At 34.4% G+C, this 26,400-nt stretch overlaps 1 protein-coding gene across 2 annotated transcripts in view; it reads left to right on the forward strand.

The window, feature by feature from the left end:
- MNAT1 (MNAT1 component of CDK activating kinase) overlaps positions 1-26,400 on the forward strand; it is a 267,667-nt gene that overhangs the window by 183,341 nt on the left and 57,926 nt on the right. The window contains exon 8 of one of the 2 annotated variants that reach the window (XM_023726257.1): positions 11,473-11,491. The exons of the other annotated variant lie outside the window; for it this stretch is intronic. Within the exon in view, the coding sequence (XP_023582025.1) occupies positions 11,473-11,476 (4 nt within the window). The 3' untranslated portion in view covers positions 11,477-11,491. Of the gene's footprint in view, positions 1-11,472; positions 11,492-26,400 lie in introns of those variants that run through there. 2 annotated transcript variants of the gene reach the window in all.

A 26,400-nucleotide genomic window follows, 5' to 3' on the forward strand; every position in this document is an offset into this window, starting at 1 on the left:
TTTTTTTTTTTTTTTTGTGAGTTAGAATTATGCTCTACATCCTTCTTGTTTTCGCTGTTCTTAACTAACACTTTAATATTCTTACATTTTTCAGTTTACAGAACTTTACTCTTTTCTAACAAATGAACAGTACTTAATACAAAGTTAAGTTTTAGTACATTTATTTTTCTATGGTCTTGTTAGGTCTCTTGATATTGAGACTGGATTGCATTAGTTCCCTTTTAAGGCTGTCCTTGGCAGCCATACTGAAGTAGCTGTTCATTTTCAGCTCACCATGTTTTTTTAGAAATTGGGGCCTAATTTAGTCAGTAGTAAGCCAGTAAAAATATAAAAGTTGGGCTCCCTGCCATAAAAAAAGAGTAGATTTACTCACTGTCTGCTGTCTACAGTAAAACATTTATGAAAAATGAGCCACAGAACATATTTTGTCAAAAGGTATAATGTAGGGCTGGCTCACTGGCTTAACAGTCATACTGTACACATCTGTCTTAGTCTGGGTTTTCTAGAGGAGTAAAACCAGTGAAGCATATATATAAATATGTATAGAGATTTACTTCAAGGAAATGGCTCATGCAGTTGTGGGGGCTGGCAGGTCCCAAATCCATGGGTTAGGTGGCAGGCTGAAGACAACTGCTGGCTCACGTGGTTGCAGGGGCTGATGAACCCAAAATCTGAAGATCAGGTGGCAGGCTGCAGACTTCTGCAGGCTTAAGTCCCAAGGACTGGAGGTCAGGCGATGAGAAAAGTTCAGGGTTGAGAGAGAGTGAGAGAGTGAGCCTTGCCAGAACATGCATTTATATACTGGAGGCAGGTCACACTCCCGAGGAAACTCCTCTTTAAACTGATTGGCTGATCACATCAGATCACATCATGGAGGTGATTACATTATATACATGATACAAGAGCAGTGTCAGTCCAGTGTCTGCCAAACCACTGAGAATCATAGCCTAGCCAAGTTGCCATATAACATTAACCATCACAGTGTCCATTTTGGAAATGAACCTATGACCATGGCTTTTGTGACTGATGGAGATGATTGCAGTCTGTCCCAGTGGAGCAAGTGGATATTTGTATATTTGAAAGGTATACAAATACAGGCACAGGCTCTGCTGGATACGGCAAATAATTTCTTCATTCTGGTTTCTTAACCTAAGCTATTGAATAAGAAATGACTTAGAAACCATCATTTCTTAGTAAAAGAAAATAGTGTAAACAGTATGATTTGACAATAAATAATATACGAGACCAAATAATTAAAAAAAAGAGATCCCAACAGCAAAAAAAAAAAAAAAAGATGAAACAGTAAAACTTACATGTATCTTCAAAACCAAAATCTTGAACATGATGTATAATATTTTACATATGGATATAAAGATTCCAAGGTAAGATTACTATTAAAATTACAGATAATTTAGTTATCTGCTCTTGGGTAAATTGTAATGTCAGATTTTCTTTAGTTCTCTATTCTCTTAAAGTTCTGCGGCACCTAAACATGAAGTTGAGGGGATGTGAAATAAAACCTAGAATCACTTTTGAATTTGAGGTAACAAATTTACCAAATAATTATCCTAAATATTAAAACTGAAGCTTAGGGAGGCAGACATGATTTGATTTTGTGATGTAAAAAGTTATAGGTGATATAGAGATTGATTTTTCATCATTTACTGGGTTGCCAGAGCCAGAATTCGGTGCCTTGAGCATATGTTTTTCTTAACGTCTTTACTTTTAATGTCAGTGAAGACAAAGTATTTAAAATAGTACTCCTCTATGCATTTTTCAGTAATTTTCTCATTAGAAATGCATTTGAGAGATCATGGAAAACAGTCATGCGTAATAATAGTGTATTGTGAATTTTATAACACAGGCAGAAGTAAAATGCGTGGTAACAATAGCACAAAGGACAGGCAGAGGGGAAGGAAAGTTTGCTGATGTACTGTATACAAATAACGTGCGCCTTCTACGTTTGTTTGCCAGCTGTGCCCTGTGCCAATTTGCCACTATGCCAATTTTTTTAATAATGTTGCTGTAAAAAAATTAGCATAGCATGCTTACAAAAACACCTTGCTGGGGGAGGGCACAGTTAGCAAACAAACATAGAAGGTGCACGTTAGTTGTGTAAAAATATGGTACAGTAAAAAGAAGGGGTATATTATTTGGAGATAGACTGATAGGTTAAAGAAGTTTAATATAAACTGTAAAGCAGCTATTAAAAAAAGTAAAACAGAGGTATAGCCAGTAAACCAATAGCAGAGAAAAATAGAATCATAAAAAACAGTGATTAATGAAAAAGAAAGCAGGAAAAGAGGGAGGGAAAAAATGAAGAAGAAATGGGACGATTAGAAAGCAAATAGGAAGATGTAGATTAAATCTTAACCATACCAGTAATTACAGTAAATGTAAATGCTCTAAACCAACATTGTTCAATAGGATTTTCTGTAATGATAGACATGTTCTATATATGTGCTGTTCAATATGGTAGCCACCAGTCACATATTTCTACTGAGCACTTGAAATGTACCTAGTGCAACTGAAGAACTGAATTTTGGATTTTATTCAATTTAATTTTAATTTAAACAGACACATGTGGCTAGTGGCTACCATACTGGACAGCACAGGTCTAAATAATCTAATTAATAGGCAGAAATTGCTAGATTGGATTAAAAAAGCAGGATTTACTATGTTTTCTACAAGAACCTGCTATTACATTTAAAGACACAGATATGTTAAAAGTTTTTTGGAGCTTGTTTGATCTATATTTTCTTGTCTAATTTTGGAAATATCTCAGCTATTATCTCTTAAAATATTTCTTTCTGTCCCAGTTTTCTCTTTGTGTTCATTCTTAGACTCTAATTTCACATATATTAGACTTTTGATATTGTCTTATAGCTCTTAGATGTCCCATATTTTTCAATCTTTTTTTTTTCTTCAATTTTTGTTTCAAAAGTTTGGATGATTCCTATTGTCTTAGCCTCAGGTTCACTTACTCCTCTTCTGTGTCCCTTCTGCTGAGAAGCTCATCAAAAGAATTATTTGTGATATTGCAATTTTCATAGCTAGCATTTTTATTTGACTCCTTTTCATAATTTCATTTTCTTTGCTGAAATTCTTCATCTGTTCATACATGTTGTTCACCATTTTCACCATATCCTTTAGCTTATTAATCATAGTTATTGTAAAGCCTATCTCTGTTATGGAAACCCTGGTGGCGTAGTGGTTAAGAATTCGGCTGCTAACCAAAAGGTCAACAGTTTGAATCCACCAGGCGCTCCTTGGAAACCCTATGGGGCAGTTCTACTCTGTCCTGTAGGGTCGCTATGAGTTGGAATCGACTCAGTGGCAATGGGTTTGGTTTTTTTGGATCTCTGATAGTCTCAACATCTCTGGGTCTGGTTCTGTTGACTATTTGTGTCTTGATTGTGGATTTGTTTTTACCTGCCTTTTTGTGTTTCTTACAATTATTCATTGAATGCTGGATATTTGGTGTAACAGAATAGTAGAGACTGAGATAAATAATATTTATGCCCAGAAATATTTACACCCCTTCTTCTGTTTAGGTCATTAGTATGGGAAGTTGAAATATTAAGTCTGTAGTTTGTGGCTAGGATTTTGTTGTTGCTCTTGTTACTTTTGGTGCACCACAGGCTTCAAATTCTTCCAGTTGTGATCTGCTGCCACTTTGTGCCCAGTATAAGGCTTGGAGTGCTAGAGGAATTTTCTCACTCCGCTTTCAGCTTATAGCAGGCTCTGCCAGCCAGAGCCACTGAAGGGTTCTCTCTCATGCCACTCCCGAGCAATAGACTGCTCTTTCATTTTACTTGGAATAAGCCATGTGGTGGTAATAAGGATGTTTCCTGGTTTTCCTTTTCCAACCTTAGTTTTAGGCAGACTTTATATGTTTAAGATTCAGAGTGGTGCCTCCTTAATGTTCTTACCTGTCCCCCAGATGCAAACAACCTCTACCTTCTACTTCAGGATCTAGAGTGCAGGTGGATTTCCTGCCCCTCCTCCCAGACCTCTACTTTGCATCAATTTGGAACCTACATATGAGTGGTTTTCCTGTCTCTCTCTCAGTGGCTGATGGCTTTTGCCTCTGTTGATGCAGAGTAGTGGAAGGAGGCAGTAGGTTTTTTACCTCTTCCCCAGTGGTACCCAACGTTTGCCCTTTTCCAGCATCAGAGGCCTGGCTGCTGCTTCTTTTTTTAATAGTCCATTTTGTCTTGCATTTAGTGTTTAATTATTGCTGATTTTATTGAAATTACTCCATGGAACATCTTCCTCACCTTCTCCTTTTAATGTGCCATGGTGGTAGTGATGGTATTATATGTACGTGAGTCTTTAGCCTTGTTAAAATTCTGTCTAAAATAGATAATAGCCTGATTGATGATTTGATTGACTCTTTTTTTAGAAAAGTAGTAAACTGAATAAACTTTGGCAGAACTTTTGACTGTTTGCAGCCCTTTTTGGCTTCTTTGTGCCTTTACCATTATGGGTTGGATTTTTAAATGTAAGGAAGTATCCTTTAGATAAGATATAACTGTAGTGTTTTATTACTTTGAACTTTTTCCAAGTATTTCATATACTTAAAATCTAAATTGAATCTAAGTAGAGGAGGCTGGATCACCTTTTTTTTTTTTTTTTTTTTTGGTGGTCGGAAGGGGCTTTCATCAACTATTGAATATTTAGAATACAATTAGTTCCAGGATTCTAACAGAAGACGTTTATTTATTTCAGTAAAGACTGTAGATGTATTCTATAACCTTAGCCATTAGAACGCAAATTGTTCTGATTACATATAAACATGTATGCACTTCAAGTAATAGATCTTGGCTGTAACAATTTCTTTTTGTTTTCCATGACTAAGTAGTGGAGAAATTTCTAGATAATCAATAGTGATATCAGAATCACTGAAGAAACATCTATATTTTCTTGATCAGGAATTATTTATCTACCAAATGAAATGTATCTCATGCCTTTCTTCTCCTCAGCCTTCTACCTTGGCAAAAGGATTAAATAAATTGACTTCATGTTATTAGTGCATTTTCTAAGGAGGCTTGGTGGCACAATGGTTAAGTGATAGGCTGCTAACCAAAAGGTTGGCAGTTTGAACCCACCAGCCGCTCCATGGGAGAAACGACTTGGTGATCTGCTCCTATAAAGATTACAACCTAGGAAACCAGGGCTTAGAACCAGTTCGAACCAATTCATTTATGATCGATGAAGCAAAATTGGAACCGACTAGAATTTTTTAAATTTGGGTGAAGTGGAATGATAAGCAAAACCAGAAGAATTATGGGTCGAAGCCCTGGAATGAGAGACTTGGAAGAATTGTAGTGAGCACTTTCAGGAGCCCGATGTGGGAGACTGGCTTGTTGCCAGGACTGTGAAGCACAATATGGATTCAAAGTGGCGTGGTCGGCTGCTGTCTTTGAGCAGGGACTGCTGTTTCCAACTAGCCCAGTCAAGAGATCTGGTTGCTATGCAGTGCGCACACTGCCCTTGTTTTCTAAGTGGGGAGATTAAGTTTCTAATAGGGCTTCGACCTGTAATTTTTCGTGTTACACTTATTGTGCTGCTTTACCCACATTTTAAAAGCTCGAGTCTTTTTGGGTTTTGCTTCATCTGTAGGGCAGTTCTACTCTGTCCTATAGGGCCTCCATGAGTCAGAATCGACTCAGTTGCACACAACAACAATGTTTTCTTTTCTGGAATTATTATTTGAAGCTCTTTACTTTCTCATTGTTCTAGATCTAAGAATATAGTTTTACCTAATTTAATTTTCAGAAACATGTAAAGAGAAATCGAAGGAGTTGCTCTGTGAAGTGACTTTTCAAAGAATGATTTGGTATTCTTAAAGGTGCTGCTCTTAAGGTATAAGGAATATAAAGTATCAGTTGACTAAAGCCATAATAGTTTTACTAGTTTCACATCTGTTCTAAGGGTTGTTCACACCTCTTTGCTAGAAGATTGCCTCTAATATGCCCTGATTATCACTTTACAGTGCACCGCCGCCCCAGTCCTTTGGTCCTCTCCTTTCTTTTCCTATGACAAAAATAATTTTCATTTTATGCTGTTATCATATAGAGGGAAAAATTTAATTTCTCTAGAGGCAAATAGAGAATAAATTGACTGCCTGATTTCCATTTTCTTGTATCTGCTTTGAAATTTGTAATGACATGATGAAGTTCTAAGAGTAATAGAATTTTTTGTAGCTTCACTTTAGTTGATGCTAAACTGAGGATGTAGACACTTTCAAAAATAATTTTAACAATATATATTTGGGAGTGAATGACATAAGGTCTTGGGAGGCATTTTCTCCAAGAACTACATTTTTGTCTTTTTGTATAACTTTGATAAAGGATAAAATTAGAAGCATGTTTCCATGAGATTTTTAGGTGGTTGTTACTGAGATCTTTCCTAAAAGGTTAGTTAAACTTGAGAAGTAGTTGAAGAATAATTGAGAATTTCTTATTCAGGAGAGTATTAAGAATATATAATTATACTTTAAATTGCACTGACAGTACTTTTCTGGTTTGCTTGAGGCAGTATGTAAACATGTTTTATTAATTCTGTGCCAATGGGAGCAAGCATTGGGAAAACTTAACTGCTAATTGAAATTCCCCAGACTATGGCTTTAGTGGTTAGTTTAGGAAAGTCTCATTAATTGGCAATGTGAGACTGTCTTTTTTTTTTCAAGTAATTAGCTGGCTTTCTGGTTAACATTTTACTATCTTCTATCCAAAGAAGAGTTATTCCCTTAACTGATATAAATTATGAGCATTTGTGACTCAGTTTTATATTATTTAATCAGAAGTAACTGTTGTTTTAAATAGAAATAAATGATTTATTTTATGTGAGCTAATTATTTGTGAGCTTATTACAGAATTTAAAAAATTTTTGTTAAAGTGTGGAGTAGATATGACCTTATTAAAATAAAGTTTTTCTCTTTATTCCTTCCATATACTTTATCAGATAAACTTAATATAACTTCTAAACCTACTCCTGAAATTCCTAAAAATCACTTCACAGTTGATAGTTATAACTAATATTTTAAAATTGATTTTAAACATTTGTAATTTGTGTCAGTATGAATTTATACAAATTTTTACTTGGATTCTTTTTGTGAGATTCATATCATATTTTAATTAATGTTTTTGAATAAATTTCCAAACCATTCAAATACTTGGTGAATAAAATCAAACCCATTGTCATTGGGTCGATTCTGACAGACTGCAGCTTTACAGGACAGAGTAGAACTGCCCCATAGGGTTTTCAAGGAGCAGCTGATGGATTCGAACTGCAGACCTTTTGGTGAACAGCTGAGCTCTTAACCACTGTGCAACCAGGGCTCCACTTTATGAATAGTGAAACATGATTCAAAGTGACCAAACGTTTAGATATAAATATGTTTATCATGTCTAATGTTTAAGACAATCTTACCTACAAGCCTTGCAAATATTATATGATGAAATGTTTAAGTAGCTTGGAAAGAGTTACCATTTTATTAAACACACAACCAATTTGATCGTCTTGTAGTTTTTGTGTAAAATAATCATAATATAGATAAAGCTGAAAATGAGAATGGCTTTCTCAAAATGACATTTCAGAATGCCTTTCTCAGTTTTTTGTGAACATCTATTATTTTATTTCCATGACTTGCAGTTTTTATATGATTTTATAAGGTAAAATATGATCTTTAAGAAAAATGTGTGTTCTTCTGTTATCCTTATTTATGAATTTGAATGAAACCATTTGCTACTAAAATTCTGTAGAATGAGATTTTAATCTTCCTTTTATGTAGAACATATTTGCATATTTGTGGCAGAATGTTGTAGCAAAATGCACATGCTCCTTTTTTTCTCTTCTTTGACATAACCAAGTTATGTGCTATCAGTCACAAGAGCCTTAAAAATAGATTTAAACTGTGATGGTCTAATATCTTGAATCACTCCAAACCACATGATGAGATTATTTAGTTATTGTTATATTATCAGTATTGAAAAAATTTGCTGTAGTAGTGATGGTATTCAATTAACTCAGTTAACTAGAACCTGAGGGTAATTAGAAGAAAGTTTCTTGTTTGATCTCCATCAGCACCTGTCAGTTTTGTTTTCTTATGTGGCCATAGTACATTGCTAAAAACCAACTTGCTGAGCAAAAGCAACTAACCTGTTACAAATCCACTACAATTACTGGCAGAGCAATTAAAAGTGTTAATTCTTGAGGAAATAGGATATTGTGTAGTCCATAGTAACCTTGGAGATACTTTTCATGATCATTCTTTGATCTTAGAAATTGATAAATTGGAACTTTATATGTCTGTTACGAATTTGAGATGAAATTCTGACAAAATTTTTGTTACAACCATCAGTCTCTTTGTCTTCCTTCTTAAGCTCTTCCTTATTCCTGTCAGAGATAGCTTTCTAATATATCAGTCTGATCATGTCTTTCTATTATTGATATCCTTCAATTGATCATCATCACCTTCATAATCTGACCTCTCTCATACTAGGTTTATCTTGCCCTTCTCATATTTTGTTTCCTAAGAAATTATGGTGGTATTTCATTTTTTGTGCCATTTCACATACTGTTTTGTCTTTTTCGGAGGCTATTTGCCTTTATATTTATGGCATGTTTCTTGCAGCTATTTCTTTCCCTCTTTAACTCCCTATGCATGAATTGTCTGTTTATGTCCCTTATCCTCTTTTTTATTTGGACAGCATGTTTTCCTTATTTATTTATGAGTCAGCCATATATTAAGACTATTAACCCTTGAAATTTCAAATATTTGTTTTTAGTTTTTTTTTAATTCTACGTGTATTGTTTATGATGCGAAGTAGTTTTAAACAAATCTCTGTGTAGTAACATATATCAATAATATATTTTTAATTTTCTGTTGTTCTTATACTTAGAAAGTGTTAAACTAACACAAAACTTTATATGTATTTATCTACATTCCAATTTTTATGTGGCTTCGCTTGGTACATTTAATCCCTTAATTCGTGTGGAATTTATTTTTTTGTAACGAGCTATGAAAGAATATTTACTCTAATTTTTCCACATAGGAAATCAATTGGCCCAGAATAATTTATTCAGTTATCATTCCTTTCCCCATTAATGTGTGATATTTTTGTCATCCATGAAATCTTAAATATATTAGGACTTTTTCTCTGCTGCCCCTTCTTTTTATTAATCTGTGTTTCAGTTTTTTTTTTGTTTGTTTTATTTTTGCAGAATCATACTGTTATTAATTTAGATTCATGGTATGTTTTAATATTAGGTAGTGTATGCATTTTCTATTGCTGTATAACAAATCGTGACAAATTTGGTGGCTTAAAACATCCATTTATTATCTCACAGTTTCTGTGTGTCAAGAATCTCAGAATCTGGTCATGGATTAGTTGGATCCTTCATTCAGATCACATATGGCTCCAATTAAGGTGTTGGCTGGTGCTGTGGTCGTATCTGAGTGACGCTCGGGGTCCTCACTCATGTTGTTGTCAGAATGAGGTTCCTTGTAGATGCAGAACTCATGGTGGGTTCCATCTTCTTTGCAGCTAGTAGGAAAAAATTTCACTCATGCTTTGAATCTCTTGCTTTTTTAAAAAAGACTTTTTATAATTTTATTATGAAATATTTTATGCATATAAAAATATATGAACTCATTTTACAAATGAGAATATTACCAATAACATTGAAACTACCTCTGTGTTCCTCTGTGATTCTGTCCCTCTACCTCCTCAGAGTGACCAGTATCCTGAATGTTACCATTTCCTTGCCTTTTTAAAAAATTTTTTATTTTTAAGGGTTTAAAATCAACCCATTTGGGATTTGGATCTGCAAAATTCCTTCTGTTATATAATATAATCACAGGAGTGGAATCCATCATATTCATAGTTATGCCCATACTCAAGGGAAGGGAATTATGCAAGGCATGTACATGAGGGAGTGGGAGTCATCGGGGCTATCTCAGAATTTACCTACCACAGGTGGGACAGATACTCCCTTTTTGCTTATCTTTTTCAAAAATATTCTTAACATTTTTTACATCAGTTCTTCCAAATAAATTTGTTGGTCAAAGCAACAAAGCACTGTATGATTCTTTCAACTTTTCTGTATGTTTGAAAATTTTCATAATAAAATATTGTGAAAGAAGTGAACAAAACCCTTCAACAGCACAGCTAAAAGCACAGCTCTCCCTGTCACCCTCTAGATAGAACCAAACACCACTCATTTTGTTTTGTTTTTTTTTAAATTGCTTTAAACCTATAAACTGATTAGAAAAGAATGGGCATTTTTTTAATGAATTTAGTTTCTATACATTTATTGGAAATTAATTTTCATTATACTTGTAATACTGTTGTGATAAAATTGTTTACATTATGTGTTCTAACTGATTCTTGCTGATATAAATGAAAGCTATTATTTTATCTTTTACCTAACTGCTTCACTGAACTCTAATAGTTTTAATAGTTCTGTTAGGTGAATGAATATCTGGGGCTTTATCTGGGAGTCAGTTATCTGAAAAAGTGAAATTTTCTTTTTTAAAATGCTATATGTCTGACTTCAGCTTCATAGTTTATTGCATTTGGCTAGAACTTTTAGACCTAGTGTTATACAATTCTGATAATAACTCCAGTTTCTTGTTTTTCATTTTCTGTGAATGCCTCAAGTGTTGCATCATTAAGTATCATGTTGGCTGTTTGTTTAAGTGGTTTTTTCTTATGTTGAAGAAGTATTTTTGAAAATCACATTGAAGAAGTTTGTATCATGAATAGATGTTGACTTTTGTTTTATATTTTATTGAATGCATTTTTATATCTATTGACATACTTGTTGAACCTAATTATGTATTAAGATTTCTTTTCAATAGCAAATACTCTTTATATTCCTAGACAACTATTTATTTAAAAGAGAGTTTAGGGAAGACTGAATCTCAGCTAGAAGTTATTTTGAACTGTAAGTTCAAGGAATCAGTTTTAAATGGGTTAGTTCTGGTTTCCATCAGTGAAACAAACTGAAGGCAATGTGTTACACTTAAAAAAATTAGAAGTTGTTTAATCAGATTTATTAAAGTATAGCTTGCGTACAATAAAGTACCTATTTTAAATGTATATTTCAGTGAGTGTTGACTAGTGCACACAGTTGCTATCCACCCCACAGTCAGGATATAGCACATTTTGATCATCCTGAAAGTACTAATGGCCCCTGGCAACTCCTGATCTGCTTTCTGTCACTGGGATTGTATCTTTTTCTAGAAATAAATTAGAATATTTTATTCTAATTTAAAATACTATTTTTATTCTAAAATTTTCATGAGAGAATGTGGTATTTTTCATACTGTTTTTTTTTTTTTTTTTTTTTTTGGACTAAGGTCTTTACCTATTGATTTATACATGGGTTGCCTAAAGATGGCTTTATGTTTTGTTTTGTGTTTTGGTACTGCCCATTTAAGTTTATATGTTGGTTTTATAGGTAGAAACATTCTCAGGGGCCTCAGAAAATCCAAGAATATGGAAAAATACAGAAGTCCCAAAAAAGACTGCAGTATGTGTGTTTGTATAATATATGATACATATTATATTTGACTGTAATTATAGAAGTATTACTAAATTAATAATTTTTTGCTGAACATGACACTAAATTAGCTTTAGTATCTGTTTTTGTTGGCATCTGAATTAAAAATCAACACACACATCTCACATGAACCTTTGTGCTTAAAGTTCTGTTCTGGCTCTAGTCTGGTAAGTTTTAAATCTTTTTTATGCAATCATGGAAAAAAATATGTTTCTGCTTGAAGCAGTTGTCAAACAAGCTTCTTTCATCGACAGTCAGACACAGGGCAGCTGAATGAGGCTGTTTAGTCTAGTGTAAATGCTCATGAGATTACAAGGTCACTTAGGAAATGTAATTATGCCGTTGATTCCACCATAGTCTTTTGTAGTGAGAAAGTTAAGAGTATTAAATCATAATATTAATTAAAAAAATATATATGATTAGATATATTCCAACATTAATTTCAGAAAGAAAAGCAATGCTAAATAAAATAAATTATTACAATGAAATATATATAGTTTTAATTCAGATTTTTACAGGACTCTGAAAAAGCAAGTTTAATTTCTTATTGGAATTTGGTTAATTCCTCCCAAATTGCTGTTAAATTTGTTAGACCCTGTAGACCCTATATATAGTTGTCTCCATAGAGAAATGAAACCTCATACTGTTTAGCTCATGGTAACTGAGAAAAAATTGATACTTTAGCAACTCCTTTAATATTGTTATTCATTTGTTTATCACTCAGTATCTATTATGAAGCACCTACTATGTGTCAGATACTCTTCCAGGTGCTGAGGAAACAGCAATGAACAAAACAGTAAAGAATGCCTACTGGGGTGAAACCAACAATAAAAATAAATTAATGAATCTGTTAGATGGTAATTAGTACTTTGAAGACAAATACAGCAGAATAAAGGGATATATAGTGATGGGAGTGGGGTGCTATTTTTAGATATGTAGTTAGTAATGGAATCTTTTGTAAGCTATTTGAATAGAGACATGAATTAAGCAAAGGAATGGATAATCTTTTATCATGGAGAGAATCAAAAGAAACTGTAAGTGCAGAGGCCCTGTGGTGGGACTGTGTATGAGGAAGAAGGAGGAGGCCAGTGTGTCTGGAACAGAATGACTGTAGAGAATGATAGGAGATGAGGTCAGAAAGGTAGCAGGTTTTTATGTAAGGGGGTGGGCTGGGCCTAGTCAGATCATGTAGGGCTTTTCAGACCACGGTAAAGACTTTGGCTTTTACTTTGAAGGAGATGGGAAATCATAGCAGAGTTTTTAACAGAAGAATGACATGGTATCACTTACATTTAAAGAGGTCTATTACAGGACAATCAATGGTGAGCGGTGGTGGTAGCCAGCAAGGGTGACAGCAAGATTTGTGGCAGTCCTGGTTAAGATGGTGATGGCTTATACTAAGATGATGGCAGCACAGTTGGTAAGAAGGTAGATTATGGATATAATTTTGATAGCAAAGCCAACAGAACTTTTTTAGTTTTTATTTTATTCTGCTTTAAGTGGAAGTTTATAGTTCAAGTTAGTTTCTCATACAAAATTTTATGCACACATTGTTATGTGACCCTAGTTGCTCTCCCTATAATGTGATATAGCACATTCCTCCTTTCCACCCCTGATTTCCCGTGTCCGTTCAACCAGCTCTTGTCCCTTTTTGCCTTCTCATCTCACCTCCAGACAGGAGCTGCCCATTCAGTCTCATGTATCTACTTGAGCTAAGAAGCACTCTTCATGAGTATCATTTTATGTCTTATAGTCCAGTCTAATCTGTGTCTGAAGAATTGGCTTCGGGAATGGTTTCAGCTCTGGGCTAACAGAGAGTTCAGGGGCCATGTGCAGCGGAATTTTTGGTGGATTGGATTTTTTTGGGGGCTTGTGTGCAAAAAAGAGAGGAGCCAAGAATGACTCCCAGGGTTTTTATCTGAACAACTAGTTGCTCCTAAGGTTTTATCTGAGCAATGAAGCTTCTGTTTACTGTGACAAGGAGACTAGGGGAGGAGTTCTTTGAGTCAGCTTAGTTGTGCCATTTGCTTAAGTTCATAGTTACTTATCAAGTATTATTGTTAAAAAATACCCTTACAATGAGACTGAAAAATGAGACTGCTTGCAAAAACCTTAGCGATATTCCATTCAACTCTCTTTTACAGGAGAGTGAACTAGGGCCCAGAGCAGAAAACTCTTGTGCTCATAGTCAGATAGTTGGTTAGAGCTAGGACTGAAGTCTTAGTATCTTAGGATACTTTTTCTTTGCTCTACCATATGGCCTTGCCGTGTACAGAGCTTTCAAAATCTGAATGAGCTTTATTTTTTATGCTTTTACATTATTATAGTTTTCAGAAAGTATATTTAAGGACTGTGAATTTAAATTATGTAGCAACTTTCCTTATTTAAATTCTCAAAAAAAAATGACTCTGAAATTCTTCTGCTCTAAGCATGAACCAAGTCCTCAGTCTCCATGATGCTGTTTTCTTGTGAGGACACTAGGATTGAGTTGGGCATAGTGACTTCACAAAGATTTGGATTGGAGCATAGGTAAAGGTGACCCGATAGCATTGGTGTACCTAGGGTGGGATGGTAGGAATGGTCTGTCCCAGGTGCATGCAATAAGGGGATGCATTGTCTGTACAGAATTTTAAAAATAATAAAAATGATTAAAAGAGTCTGTTTTTTATCACCATGTACTGGCAGTTCTAAACAATGTTAGTCTTAAAATACTCCTTCCTGAATAAATCTTTTGTTGGTCCAAGTTTGAAACAATTGCTGTGGTTACTTTTGAATGTAATAGTATATATATGTAAGCTTCCAATTAGCACATCTTTATTTCTTGTTCCCTAATAAACATTGTATTGTACACAGAAGATAATTTAGAGAACTCTCAGTTAATTTACAGTCAGCCCCAGGCCCCTGACATCCTTGAACTCAGCTACATTCAGCCTCACTCAAAGTAAATTTGTAAGATTATGGAATCGTTTGAACACCCTTCTGGCAAAATTTCTATTTCCAACTCCCCTGTGGTACTACATATTCCTAAGTTTAAACAGTAGATTTGAAATAAGCGGTGATAGCCCAGTGATTGTAAATGTGAAGAAATAGAACTTTAGTTCTTGAAACTTTTGTGTTTAAAGTTTTTCAATTGTGGGGAAATCAATCTTAAAGAAACATGAATAGTTTGGAATTTCCGGAATTTATTGTGAAATAGAAATTTTATGAAATCTGCCAAACTCATTCTTTCTTTTAATTTTATTGTTGTAGTTTAAGCGAAAATTTACATTTCAAGTTAGTCTCCCGTACAGAAATTTATACATACATTGTCATGTGACTCTAATTGCTCTCCCCATACTGTGACAGCACACTGCTCCTTTCCACCCCTGATTCCCCATGTCCATTCAACCAGCTCCTAATCCTGTCTCTGCCTTCTCATCTCACCTCCGGACAGAAGCTGCCCATTTAGTCCCATCTATCTACTTGAGCTAAGAAGCACTCTTTCACGAGTATCATTTTATGTCCCACAGTCCAGTCCAATCTTTGTCTGCAAACTCATTCTTATCATTAACACATTTCCTAGCTATTTGGATATCTGTTGCTTCATGAAAGAAACTTTAGAATTTGAAATTAACAAAGTGTTCTTCAGTCAACTATGAGCAAAGAATAAATGGACTATACTATCTAACATGAATATGCAAAGAAGATCAATTTTAATGAACTCATTGATGAATTTGCAGAAGCCAAAATGCAAAAACAGAAATTGTCATGTGATAGGATTAAGTACTTATAAGTATTTCCCTGTTTTCAAAAAATAATATAATTAGTATTTTTATTCCATTACTTTTTCCCTTTTTTGTGATGTAAATTTTATTATATTTTACATGTTTAATTTTTTTACTGGCATGATTATGTATACTAAGTTCAGTAAAAGAAAAATCTCACTGTATGATTTCTTTTCTGCATTATTATTATTTATTTCATTTTGTGATTATTACCGAAAATAATTTTGTTGCACAGAGGAGCTGAGGGTGTTAAAAAATGATCTGCTCTGGTTGTCAAGTATGCTAGCTACACAACTGCCTGCCTGTCTGGTGGGAATAGATACTTTTTGAGTGCAGTCCTTTGTGAGTGCAGGGCCCTGCTCCCTCTAATCCTCTAGGATAGTTCTTTCTGTGGCCTCTGGTAGTTTTCTTACATGAAAGCACCTATCAGTACTATGCTGATTGCTCTACAGATATCTGCAGTTCTCTCTCTGTGCGGCTCTCTTCCTTTCCAATACTCTGTCCTGAAAAGTATAGCTGCCTTGGTTTCTCTAGATAATCAGCTTCCTCTTCTCAAGTTAAGGAGTCCACGTGGCTCTGCCTTGGGCAGGTACTCTTTCAAAGCAGTAAGCTGGGACAATCATAGATCTCAACTTGTGTGTTCCCATCTCAGGAATCATTGTTCTCCGTTGTGTGGTGTCCAATGTCTTGAAAACCATTGTTGTATATATTTTGTTTGTTTTTTATGGTTGCTTCAGGCAGGAGGATAAATCCAGTCTCTGTTACTCCATTTTACCCAGAAATGGAAGTGTTCACCTTCATTTTATTTTTATAAAAATAAGTACTTTCATTGGTTCCTTGTTCTTGGAAGACCTCTAAGAAAGAGTAAAATCAGGAAGTGGCAATCCTTACAAATAATTAGAGCTGCTCAGAAAAGAAACTAAAAAATCTAAAATCATGTCATTGGACCCTGATGGTAGGCTGATAGCTTCATATTGCATTAATCAGAATTATTACTTAATTCTATAGACTGTCATTAAAGTTTTTAAAGTGTGTTCCATGGACTCCTGGGAGCTGCTGCCAAGACACTTTCAGAGGGTCTTTGAGGTCTTAACTATTTTTATAATTATATTCAGACATTATTCACTTTTTCACTGTATTGACATATGAATTGATGGTAAACTAATGCTAAAACTGCTGACACCTTTGCAGGAGTCAGGGCAGTGACAACAAACTGTATTGTTGTTGTTAGGTGCTGTTGATTCGGTTCTAACTCATATCCACCCTGTACAGCAGAATGAAACACTGCCTGGTCCTGCGCCATCCTCACAGTCATTGCTCTTATGTTTGAGCCCATCGTTGAAGCCAATGTGTCAGTCCATCTCACTGAGGATCTTCCTCTTTTTCGCTGACCTTCTACTTTACCAAGCATGATATCCTTCTCCAGGAACTGGTCCCTCCTGATAACATGTCTAAAGTACGTGAGACAAAGTCTCGCCATCCTTGCTTCCAAGGAGATTTCCTTCTGGCTGTACTTCTTCCAAGACAAATTTGTTCATTCTTCTACCAGTCCATTGTATATTCGGTATTCTTTGCCAGCACCATAATTCAAAGGCATCAGTTTTTCTTAGTTTTCCTTATTCGTTGTCCAGCTTTCACATGCCTGTGGGGCGATTGAAAATACCATGGCTTAGGTCAGGCACACCTTAGTCCTCAAAGTGACATCGTTGCTTTTCAGTACTTTCAAAAGGTCTTTTGCAGCAGATTGCCCAATGCAATGCATCATTTGAATTCTTAACTCCTGCTTCCGTGGGCGTTGATTGTGCATCCAAGTAAAACGAAATCCTTGACAATTTCAATATTTTCTCTGTTTATCATGATGTTGCTTATTGGTCTAGTTGTGAGGATTTTTGTTTCCTTTATGTTGAGGTGTAATCCATACTGAAGGCTCTGGTGTTTGTTCTTCATCAGTAAGTGCTTCAAGTCCTCTTCACTTTCAGCAACCAAGATTGTGTCATCTGCATATCGCAGATTGTTAATGAGTCTTCCTCCAATCTTGATGCCCCATTCTTCTTCATATAGTTCAGCTTCTGAGATTATTTGCTCAGCATACAGATTGAATAAGTATGGTGAAAGGATACAGCCCTGACACACACCTTTCTTGACTTTAAACTGCGCAGTATCCCTTTTCTGTTCCAGTGACCGCCACCTGGCCTAAGTATAGGTTCCTCATGAGCACAATTAAATGTTCTGGAATTTCCATTCTTCACAATGTTATTCATAATGTGTTATGATACACACAGTCAAATTCCTTTACATAGTCAGTAAAACACAGGTAAACATCTTTCTGGTATTCTCTGCTTTCAGCCATGATCCATCTCATATCAGCAGTGATATCCGTTGTTCCACATACTCTTCTGAATCTGGCTTGAATTTCTGGCAGTTCCCTGTCGATGTACTGCTGTAACTGCTTTTGAATGATCTTCAGCAAAATTTTACGTGAGTGTGATATTAATAATATTGTTGGATAATTTCCACATTTTGGAAATTATCTTTTCTTTGGAATGGGTACAAATATGGATCTCTTCAAGTTGGTAGGTGAGGTAGCTGCTTTTCAAATTTCTTGGCATAGACAAGTGAGCACATCCAATACTGGATCCGTTTGTTGAAACATCTCAATTGGTATTCTGTCAATTCTTGAAGCTTTGTTTTTCGCCTATGCCTTCAGTGCAGCTTGGACCTCTTCCTTCAGTACCGTCGGTTCTTGATCATATGCTACCTCCTGAAATGGTTGAATGTTGACCAGTTCTTTTTGATACAGTAACTCTGTATTCCTTCCATCTTCTTTTGATGCTTTCTGCGTCATTTAATATATTCCCTGTATAACCCTTCAGTATTGCAATTTGAGGCTTAAATTTTTTTCTTCAGTTCTTTTAGCTTGAGAAATGCCAAGCATGTTTTTCCCTTTTGGTTTTCTATCTCCAGGTCTTTGCGCATTTCATTATAATACTTTACTTTGTCTTCTTGAGCCACCCTTTGAAATCTTCTGTTCAGCTCTTTTACTTCATCATTTCTTCCTTTCATTTTAGCTACTCTGCGTTGAAGAACAACTTTCATAGTCTCTTCTGACATCGATTTTGGTCTTTTCTTTCCTGTCTTTTTGGTGACCTCTTGCTTTCTTTATGTATGATGTTCTAACTTGTAATTGGAACTGTGAAATCAGTGATGATACTAGTGAATGTGATTTTTGAATATTGTGTGATGAAATGTAACAACGTTTGAAAGATCTGCATAACTGAATGAACCAGTATTTTGCATATAATCATTGAAAAGTATCATAAAACCATACATGGGTAGGAAAATTCATTGATGTGGATTTAGACTCCGCATTGCCCCTAACCTTTAAGAAAACTTTGTTGAATTTTTGTGTAGTGTCAAAGGAGAATATCTACAATTATCTGAAAAATACTTTTTCCCTTTCCAGCTACATACCTATGTGAGCCTAGATTTTCATTTACTTCAAGCAAAACAACATATCACAATAGATTGAATAAAAAAAAGATATGATAATCCAACTGTCTTCTATTAAAACAAATATTAAAGAGATTTGCAAAAATGTAAAATACTGCAATTCTCACTATTTTTGTTTTGTAAAATATAGTTATTTTTGGTAAAATATGGTATTTATGTTAACATTAATGGACTTTTAATGTTATTTTGAAATGAACTGATAAATATTTCCTAATTTCTAATGTGGAAAACACAGGTAGATATAATCCATCTTAACAAAAACTCTTTGGCAGTCCTTAGTAATTTTTAAGACGGTTAAGTGCTAAGGTCAAAAAGTTTGAAAATTGCTCTTATATATATTTTCATTAGATATGCAGCTTTTATAATAATCATCTGTTTAGTCATCCATTTATTCATCAGATATTCATTAAGCACCGGTTATCTTTTGTAAGAGTATATAAGACATGGTTTGGATCCTGAAAAAACTCCTAATATAGAGTAGAGGGGTATGGTAGTATGTAAATTAATGGGATACAGTGCAATATGAGATAGATGCTTCTATAATGTTACTGTGTCTGGCACATATAGCTGCTCAATAAATATATATTGAAGTAATGCATGGTTGAATTAATAAAGGAGTGACTTCAAAGAGGCAGTGTTTCATAGAGTATAAGAAGCATAGATTTTAGATTTAAACATACCTGGCTTGAAGTCCACGCTGTGTTCCTTACTAGCAGTATGAACTTGCTTATCCTCTTGAACCTCACTCTTCTTATCTGTAAATGGAAATGATAATAGAATCTACCTCTCAGGATTGTTTCGATTGTATAACTTATTTAGAAGTACATAAGTATGTTCCTTAGTACTTAGAAAACAGAAAACTGAATTTTGATTGGCCAAGATTGTGAAGCTAGTTAACATAGACAAAAGGAATGCTTTGTAGTAGTTGGAGTTACATACTGCCTTCACTTGATGAAAAATCAGCATGATTTATGAGTATCACCAGTATGATAAATTACCAGTAGAAATGTCATCTATTCCCCTGTTAGTTTAGCAAACATAAGGTGTAACAACACCAAACTATTTAAGGTTTATTATTGCATTAAACCTTATGGTGTAGAGATTAAGACTCTGGAGACAGACTGCCTGGGTATGAATACTATGTTTTTCACCACTAGTTATAATACCTTGGGCACTTTACTAATTCTCTTTTTCTCAGTTTCCTCATATGTAAAATGAGGATAATATCAGTGCCTACTTCAGAGAGTTGTTTTGAAGATTAAAAGAGTTAATAAATGATAAAACCTTAGAATAATATGTCACACGTGGTAAGTGCTCATATAAACATTAGCTATTTGAGGGACAAATGCTACCATTTGATTTAACATTTGTTACTAGTAATGTTGCTAGTATGTAGTGAACTCTGTTTATATTGAACTTTACCTCACTCTTAAAGTTTAAGTTCAGCTTAACTTTGTTGATTGATTTTGTTTGTTTTCTCGTCATGAATATCAAAATTGCATCTTAGGGCCAAAGTAACTTTAATATAAAAATAATGCCAAATTATGTAGCCTGGATCATTTAATTGTTCTGCATATTTTATATATGAATTTATTTTTTCAAGGCAAATAGCTTTAAGTACTATTTTATTTCTAGTCTCAACTATTCATGAGTTGAAATAATATTTAAAGGCCTATTTAAGAATAATAGTGCCCTCTGATAAGTTGGCTTTCTATCTGAATTTATAGACAAATATAAAAATGTATAGTTTACAGGTTTCATACAAGAGAGAATTATTTCATAGTCAGTGTATAGCAGAAAGAGTCATCAGTAAATGCTTGTTGAAGGCTTAAACAGATAAAAAGAAGAAGTAAGTGAGATGAGGAAGCTATTAGGTCATTGTTATTGTATCTTTTGCTTATAGTTGTCCTAAAGAAGGCTTAATGGGAAATGTTAAGTTTGTTTAGGGGCAGTTTTGTGTTTTGTAAGTAATGATTTTAGTAATAACATATAGAACCAAAATTAATCATGTACAGAAAGATTTATATTCACATTGGGGTTGATACATTGGTGTTCATATGAAGTGTGGATCTTTAGAAACATCATCAAGAAAAGAGTCTGTATCTTAAATACATATCAGGTAGCCTGTTAATTAAAAGTATTGTAAAGAGTACTATCATTCATTAATTCTTCATTTCCTTGGCAAGAATGCAGGGTCACAGATAACTATTTTGAGGTGTACCCTGAAAGATTAATATGCTCTTAAGTACTTCTTTCATGTGGAGATGACTTTATTTTCTTTTGGTATGTAGAAATTATGTTTCCATTTAGAGAGATTAAAGTGAAAAAAAAAGAAAAATAATCTAGAGCTTGAGTTGTTAGGGAATTATTACACATGTGTAGCTTGGTGACTCTTTTAACCTTTCAAATGTAAAACATGTTGACTCTTGGGTTAAAGTACCCTGTTAATTTATGGTTATCATGTTTTATGATTACAACCCAGGTCTATTTTCTTTTTCTTCTCCTTATTAACTAAGATACAATTCATGGTTTTAATTTGCCTAAATCCTTCTACCATGAATTTTTCAACTAAATTAAAAAGTGAAAATGAGAAACATTAGGCTTTATACATGCTATTAGAAATTGTCATTCACTCCTATTTTCAGAAAGAATGGTGATTATGAACATATAAATTTGAAAGAGTTATCAGAGGAGTGGGTGTGCGAATATATACAGTATAATAACTTAAGGCAAGTAGCTTGTTCTGCTCTAAAAGTCTCCCCTAATCATTTTGGGGTCACATGTAAGCTATCTTAAGAGCGTCTACTAAAATAAATAAATTCATTGGATTTTACTCATTATAAAAGTAATATATGTTCATTATAGAAAAACTTGGAAAATACTAGCAAGCAGAAGAAAAATTACCTGAGTTTTTACTACTGAGTTACTGTGTTTTTAAATATACAAAATCATAATAAGCTGTAAATGGTCTCTGTTCTCAGGAAATAACCATCCCAAATCCCCTATACTTTTTTTCATAGCACTTTATTACCCAAATGTCTTCCCCCTTCCTCCTGGTTTCGGGGGTGGTATGATCTTAAGGTCGAAGCCACTGTCACCACTCTCCAAACAAACAGTCCAACAAATGAAAACTAGATAGTTGGTTCTGTTGGTACAGAGTGAAAATATATTTTACCTTTGCTTCCAGTAATACTAATTTTTTTTTTTAACATACTCAGAATGTCTAACATAGTCATTATTCTGACTTGAAGGTAATGTTGCCATATTTTTTTGTTTCTCTACATAACTGGTTTTAAATGTAGAAACATAAATCCTAAAGAGTGGGAGTAGAAAAGGGGGATGGTTTTCATTTGCTACAATTTCCTGTGAGACGTAGCTCTAAACAAGGCCCATATTTACACAAGACAATATAGTTTTACATATAGTAGTATATTCAGCACATTTTGAAATTCTTTAGTCATTGGTATTTATTACTTTCATAGTAAATGTGTTTAATAATACTAGGTTAAGTTTGAAATAATTTTTGAATAATTTTACAGTAGAAACACCAGTTAAATCAACCTTTTGGTAATAAATGTCAGAAAAAAATTATTTTTGCTGCCACTGCAAAATCAATTGTGTAACTGTTCTTTTTTAAACTAACTTTTACATTACTAAATTCTAAACACTACACTCCTGTAACTTGTCAGAAGCAAGTTTTGGTTAATAGATATTTTCAGTGATGTAATGGGAACTTTTGGCAGTGAGTCAGAATATAATGGACTGTGATTAATGTTTTAATAAGTACTTTTCTATTGCTTATGATGCAGAGGAGGAATGGTTTCCTCTTCAGATTGATAGGAGAATAGCAGGTGTGTATATAGTGTTTTTTAAAAAGAGTTGGAGTATTTTTCTTAAAATAACAATTGTGCCTTTATATGGTTAAGATTCATTATCATAGCAGATGCATAAATTATCACAGAAACCTAAAATTGATTTGGGAAAATGAAATTAGGAGACTATTACCAATTGTCTAATTAAATCTTTTAATTTATGGCCTTTTGTTTTCTTAGGAAGTTATAACTTGAGGTCTCTTAGTTTGATCTTGGTTTATTATAAACTAAAAGGAAATCAGGGTTCTACTTAAAGTTTGAAATTTAGGACATGTGAATTATATGCCTTATTGTTTATAAAATAGTGAATTAAAAAACAACAAAAAAAGCTTCTCTTAAAAGTTTTTCTCTTAAGGCCAGGAAGTACAGATTGATAGGTAGAATAGGGATCATGTCAGAGTTCTGTATTGTAAAGGCCATAGATTCAACCTATAAACTCAATAAAGTTCAGAAGTTTGGAGAGGTCAACTCAGGAGATTCTTTGTCAGCATTGAAATCTGAGTAAGTGAAGACAAACTGGAAGAAATACTGGTGTGCTAGACTTGAAGGGCTGGTTCACAGATTTTTCATAATTTAATTTTGGCAGTTTAAAAAGAATGTTACTTGTTATAGGTTAAGAGTCTTAGGGCTCAATAGATAAATTCCTTTTGGAAATAGTACTGTACTACTACAGATACTTTCTGCCCTATATCTGTCTATGAATCCTTTGAATTACATGTAAAATTGGGCATTTGTCCAAATGTACACTTTTCTAGGAGAAGGTTCATAGTTTGCATCAGATTCTCAAAAGGATCCTGATCCCATAAAGGATCTAGAGTAGTGGATCTCAAACTTTAGCATGTATCAGAATCATTTGGAAGGTTTATTAAAGCACACATTGCTTGACTCCACCCTTAGAGTTTCTGATTCAGTGGTACTTGAGTGGTACACCAGAATTTTTATTTCTTACAAGTTCCTAAGTGATGCTGATGCTGTTTATCTGGGGACTACACTTTGAGAATCACTGGTTTAGATCTTGGTAAATTGCATTCTTGAACTTTTCTTATTTTCATATAATGTGTATTTTACAAAAACACCTTATGCTATATTATTGTTTCCCTGTTTCTTTTCACTTACTGCATATTGACTATCCATATTTAAAGGAGCCCTGGTGGCACAATGGTTAACCAAAAGGTGGATGATATGAATCCCCCAGCCACTCCGCGGGAGAAAAGAGCTGGTGATCTGCTTCTGTAAAGATTACAACCTAGGAAACACAATGGGGCAGTTCTACTCTGTCACGTAGGGTTGCTGTGAGTTGGAATTGACATGATGGCACACAACAAATCCATGTTTATCCATAGCATCATTTAAAGAATTCAGTATTGTAATTTATGTAACTAGTTCGCTATTAGACATTTAGGCCATTTTCATTTGTTTTTATAAATAAATTATTGCTAAACTTTTTGTGAAATCTTCTAATTATTTCATTAGCAGAAATCCCTGGATTGAAGGATATATATGTTTCTAAGGCCCTTTCAAGGCCTAAGTGACTTTTAACATCTGTCACTTGAACACTAATGAACATAATGACCACCACTTTAAAAGAAACAGAAGAAATGTCAAAAGTAAAACGAAAAAGCTTGTTTTCAGAAACAAGTGTTTTATGTCTCATTGATTAAAATGTGTTTGTATTTTTTAAAAATGAATACTTTTTCTGATAGGTAGAATTTTCTAAACTCTATAAACATTTATTTCAATCAGTGCAACTGTAATGAAACTTCTGGAAAGTAATGATAGCCTTTTTTTTTTCCCCTCTGGTAGATATTTGCCATGTTGCTTTATTGATATGTCACATACATATAGAGTTTGTACTTTGAATGAATGTTTATATTACTAAGTTTGTGCCACCAATGAAAAACTACTCAAATTCAGTGCCTTGTTTTTAAAAAAATTGTGCTCTATGCTTGTACGCTTGACAATAGCAAAACTATGATATAGATTAAGGTGGGGAAGTATTTTTTTTCTATGTATCGTTTTTTCTATCTGAGGAAGACAAATTTTATTCATCTTTTTTTAAATTAAGAAATAGGAATATACCTATATTAAGTCTTCTTTTAATTGAACTTTACATGAAGGTTTACAGAACAAACTAGCTTCTCATTAAACAGTACAAATATTGTTTTACGGCATTGGTTAACAACCCCATGACATGTCAGTACTCTCCCTTCTCGACCTTTCGTTACTTATTACCAGCTTTCCTGTCCCCTCCTGCCTTCTAGTCCTTGTCCCTGGGCTGGTGTGCCCCTTTAATCTCATTTTGTCCTATGGGTCTCTCTAATCTTTGGCTAAAAGGTGAACCTCCGGAGTGACTTCATTACGGGGCTAAAAGGATTTCTGGGGGCCATACTCTCAGGGTTTCTCCAGTCTCTGTCAGGCCAGTAAGTCTGGTCTTTTTTTTTTTTTTTTAGTTAGAATTTTGTTGTACATTTTTCTTCTGCTCTGTCTGGACCCTCTATTGTGATCCGTCAGAGTGGTCAGTGGTAGTAGGTGGGCACCATCTAGTTGTGCTAGACTCAATCTGGTAGAGGCAATAGTAGTTGTGGTCCATCAGTCCTTTGGACTAATCTTTCCCTTGTGTCTTTAGTTTTCTTCATTTTCACATGGTTCTGAAGAGGGGAGACCAGTGAAGTATCTTAAATGGCCGATCATACGTTTTTAAGGCCCCAGACGCTGATCACGAAAGTAGAATGTAGAACATTTTCTTTATAAACTATGTTATGCCAATTGAGCTAGATGTTCCCTAAGACCATGGTCCCCACAGCCCTCAGCCCAGCAATACAGTCTCTAAGAGAGTTTGGATTTGTCCATGGAGCTTCCATGACCTTACCCTGAACAGTTGTGCTAGCTTCCCCAATTGTGTACTCTCTTATGCTTCACCGTAATTACCACTTATCTATTGTCTACATAGTGTTTTCCCACCTTCACCCCTCCCCTCCCTCATAACCATCAAAGATTGTTTCTTTTTGTGTATAAACCTTCTCATGAGTTCTCATACAATATTTGTCCTTTTGTGATTGACTGACTGCACTCAGCATGTTGCCCTCCAGATTCATTTGTGTTGTGAGATGCTTCACAGATTTCATCATTGTTCTTTATGTTGTGTAGTATTCCATTGTGTGTACATACCATAGTTTGTTTATCCATTCATCTGTTGATGGGCATCTAGGTTGTTTCCATCTTTTTGCTATTGTGAACAATGCTGCAGTAAACATGAGTGTGCGTATGTCTATTTGTCTGACGGCTCTTATTTCTCTAGGATGTATTCCTAGGAGTAGGATTGCTGGATCATATGGTATATCTATTTCTAGCTTTCTAAGGAAGCGCCATATCGTTTTCCAAAATGGTTGTACTGTTTCACATTGCCACTAGCAGTGCATAAGAGTTCCAGTCTCCCCACAACCTCTCCAATATTTGTTATTTTCTGGTTTTTTTTTTATTTGTGCCAGTAATTCCAGGGTGAGATGGTATCTAATTGTGGTTTTCATTTGCATCTCCCTAATGGCTAGTGATTGTGAACAGTTCCGCATGCGTCTGTTATCTGCTTGAATGTCTTCTTTGGTGAAATGTCTGTTCATTTCCTTTGCCCATTTTTTAATTGGATTATTTGTCTTTTTGTGGTAGAGGTGTTGGATTTTCTT

The sequence above is a fragment of the Trichechus manatus genome, unplaced genomic scaffold, assembly GCF_000243295.1.
Source record: "Trichechus manatus latirostris isolate Lorelei unplaced genomic scaffold, TriManLat1.0 scaffold00010, whole genome shotgun sequence".
Classification (NCBI taxonomy): Eukaryota; Metazoa; Chordata; class Mammalia; order Sirenia; family Trichechidae; genus Trichechus; species Trichechus manatus.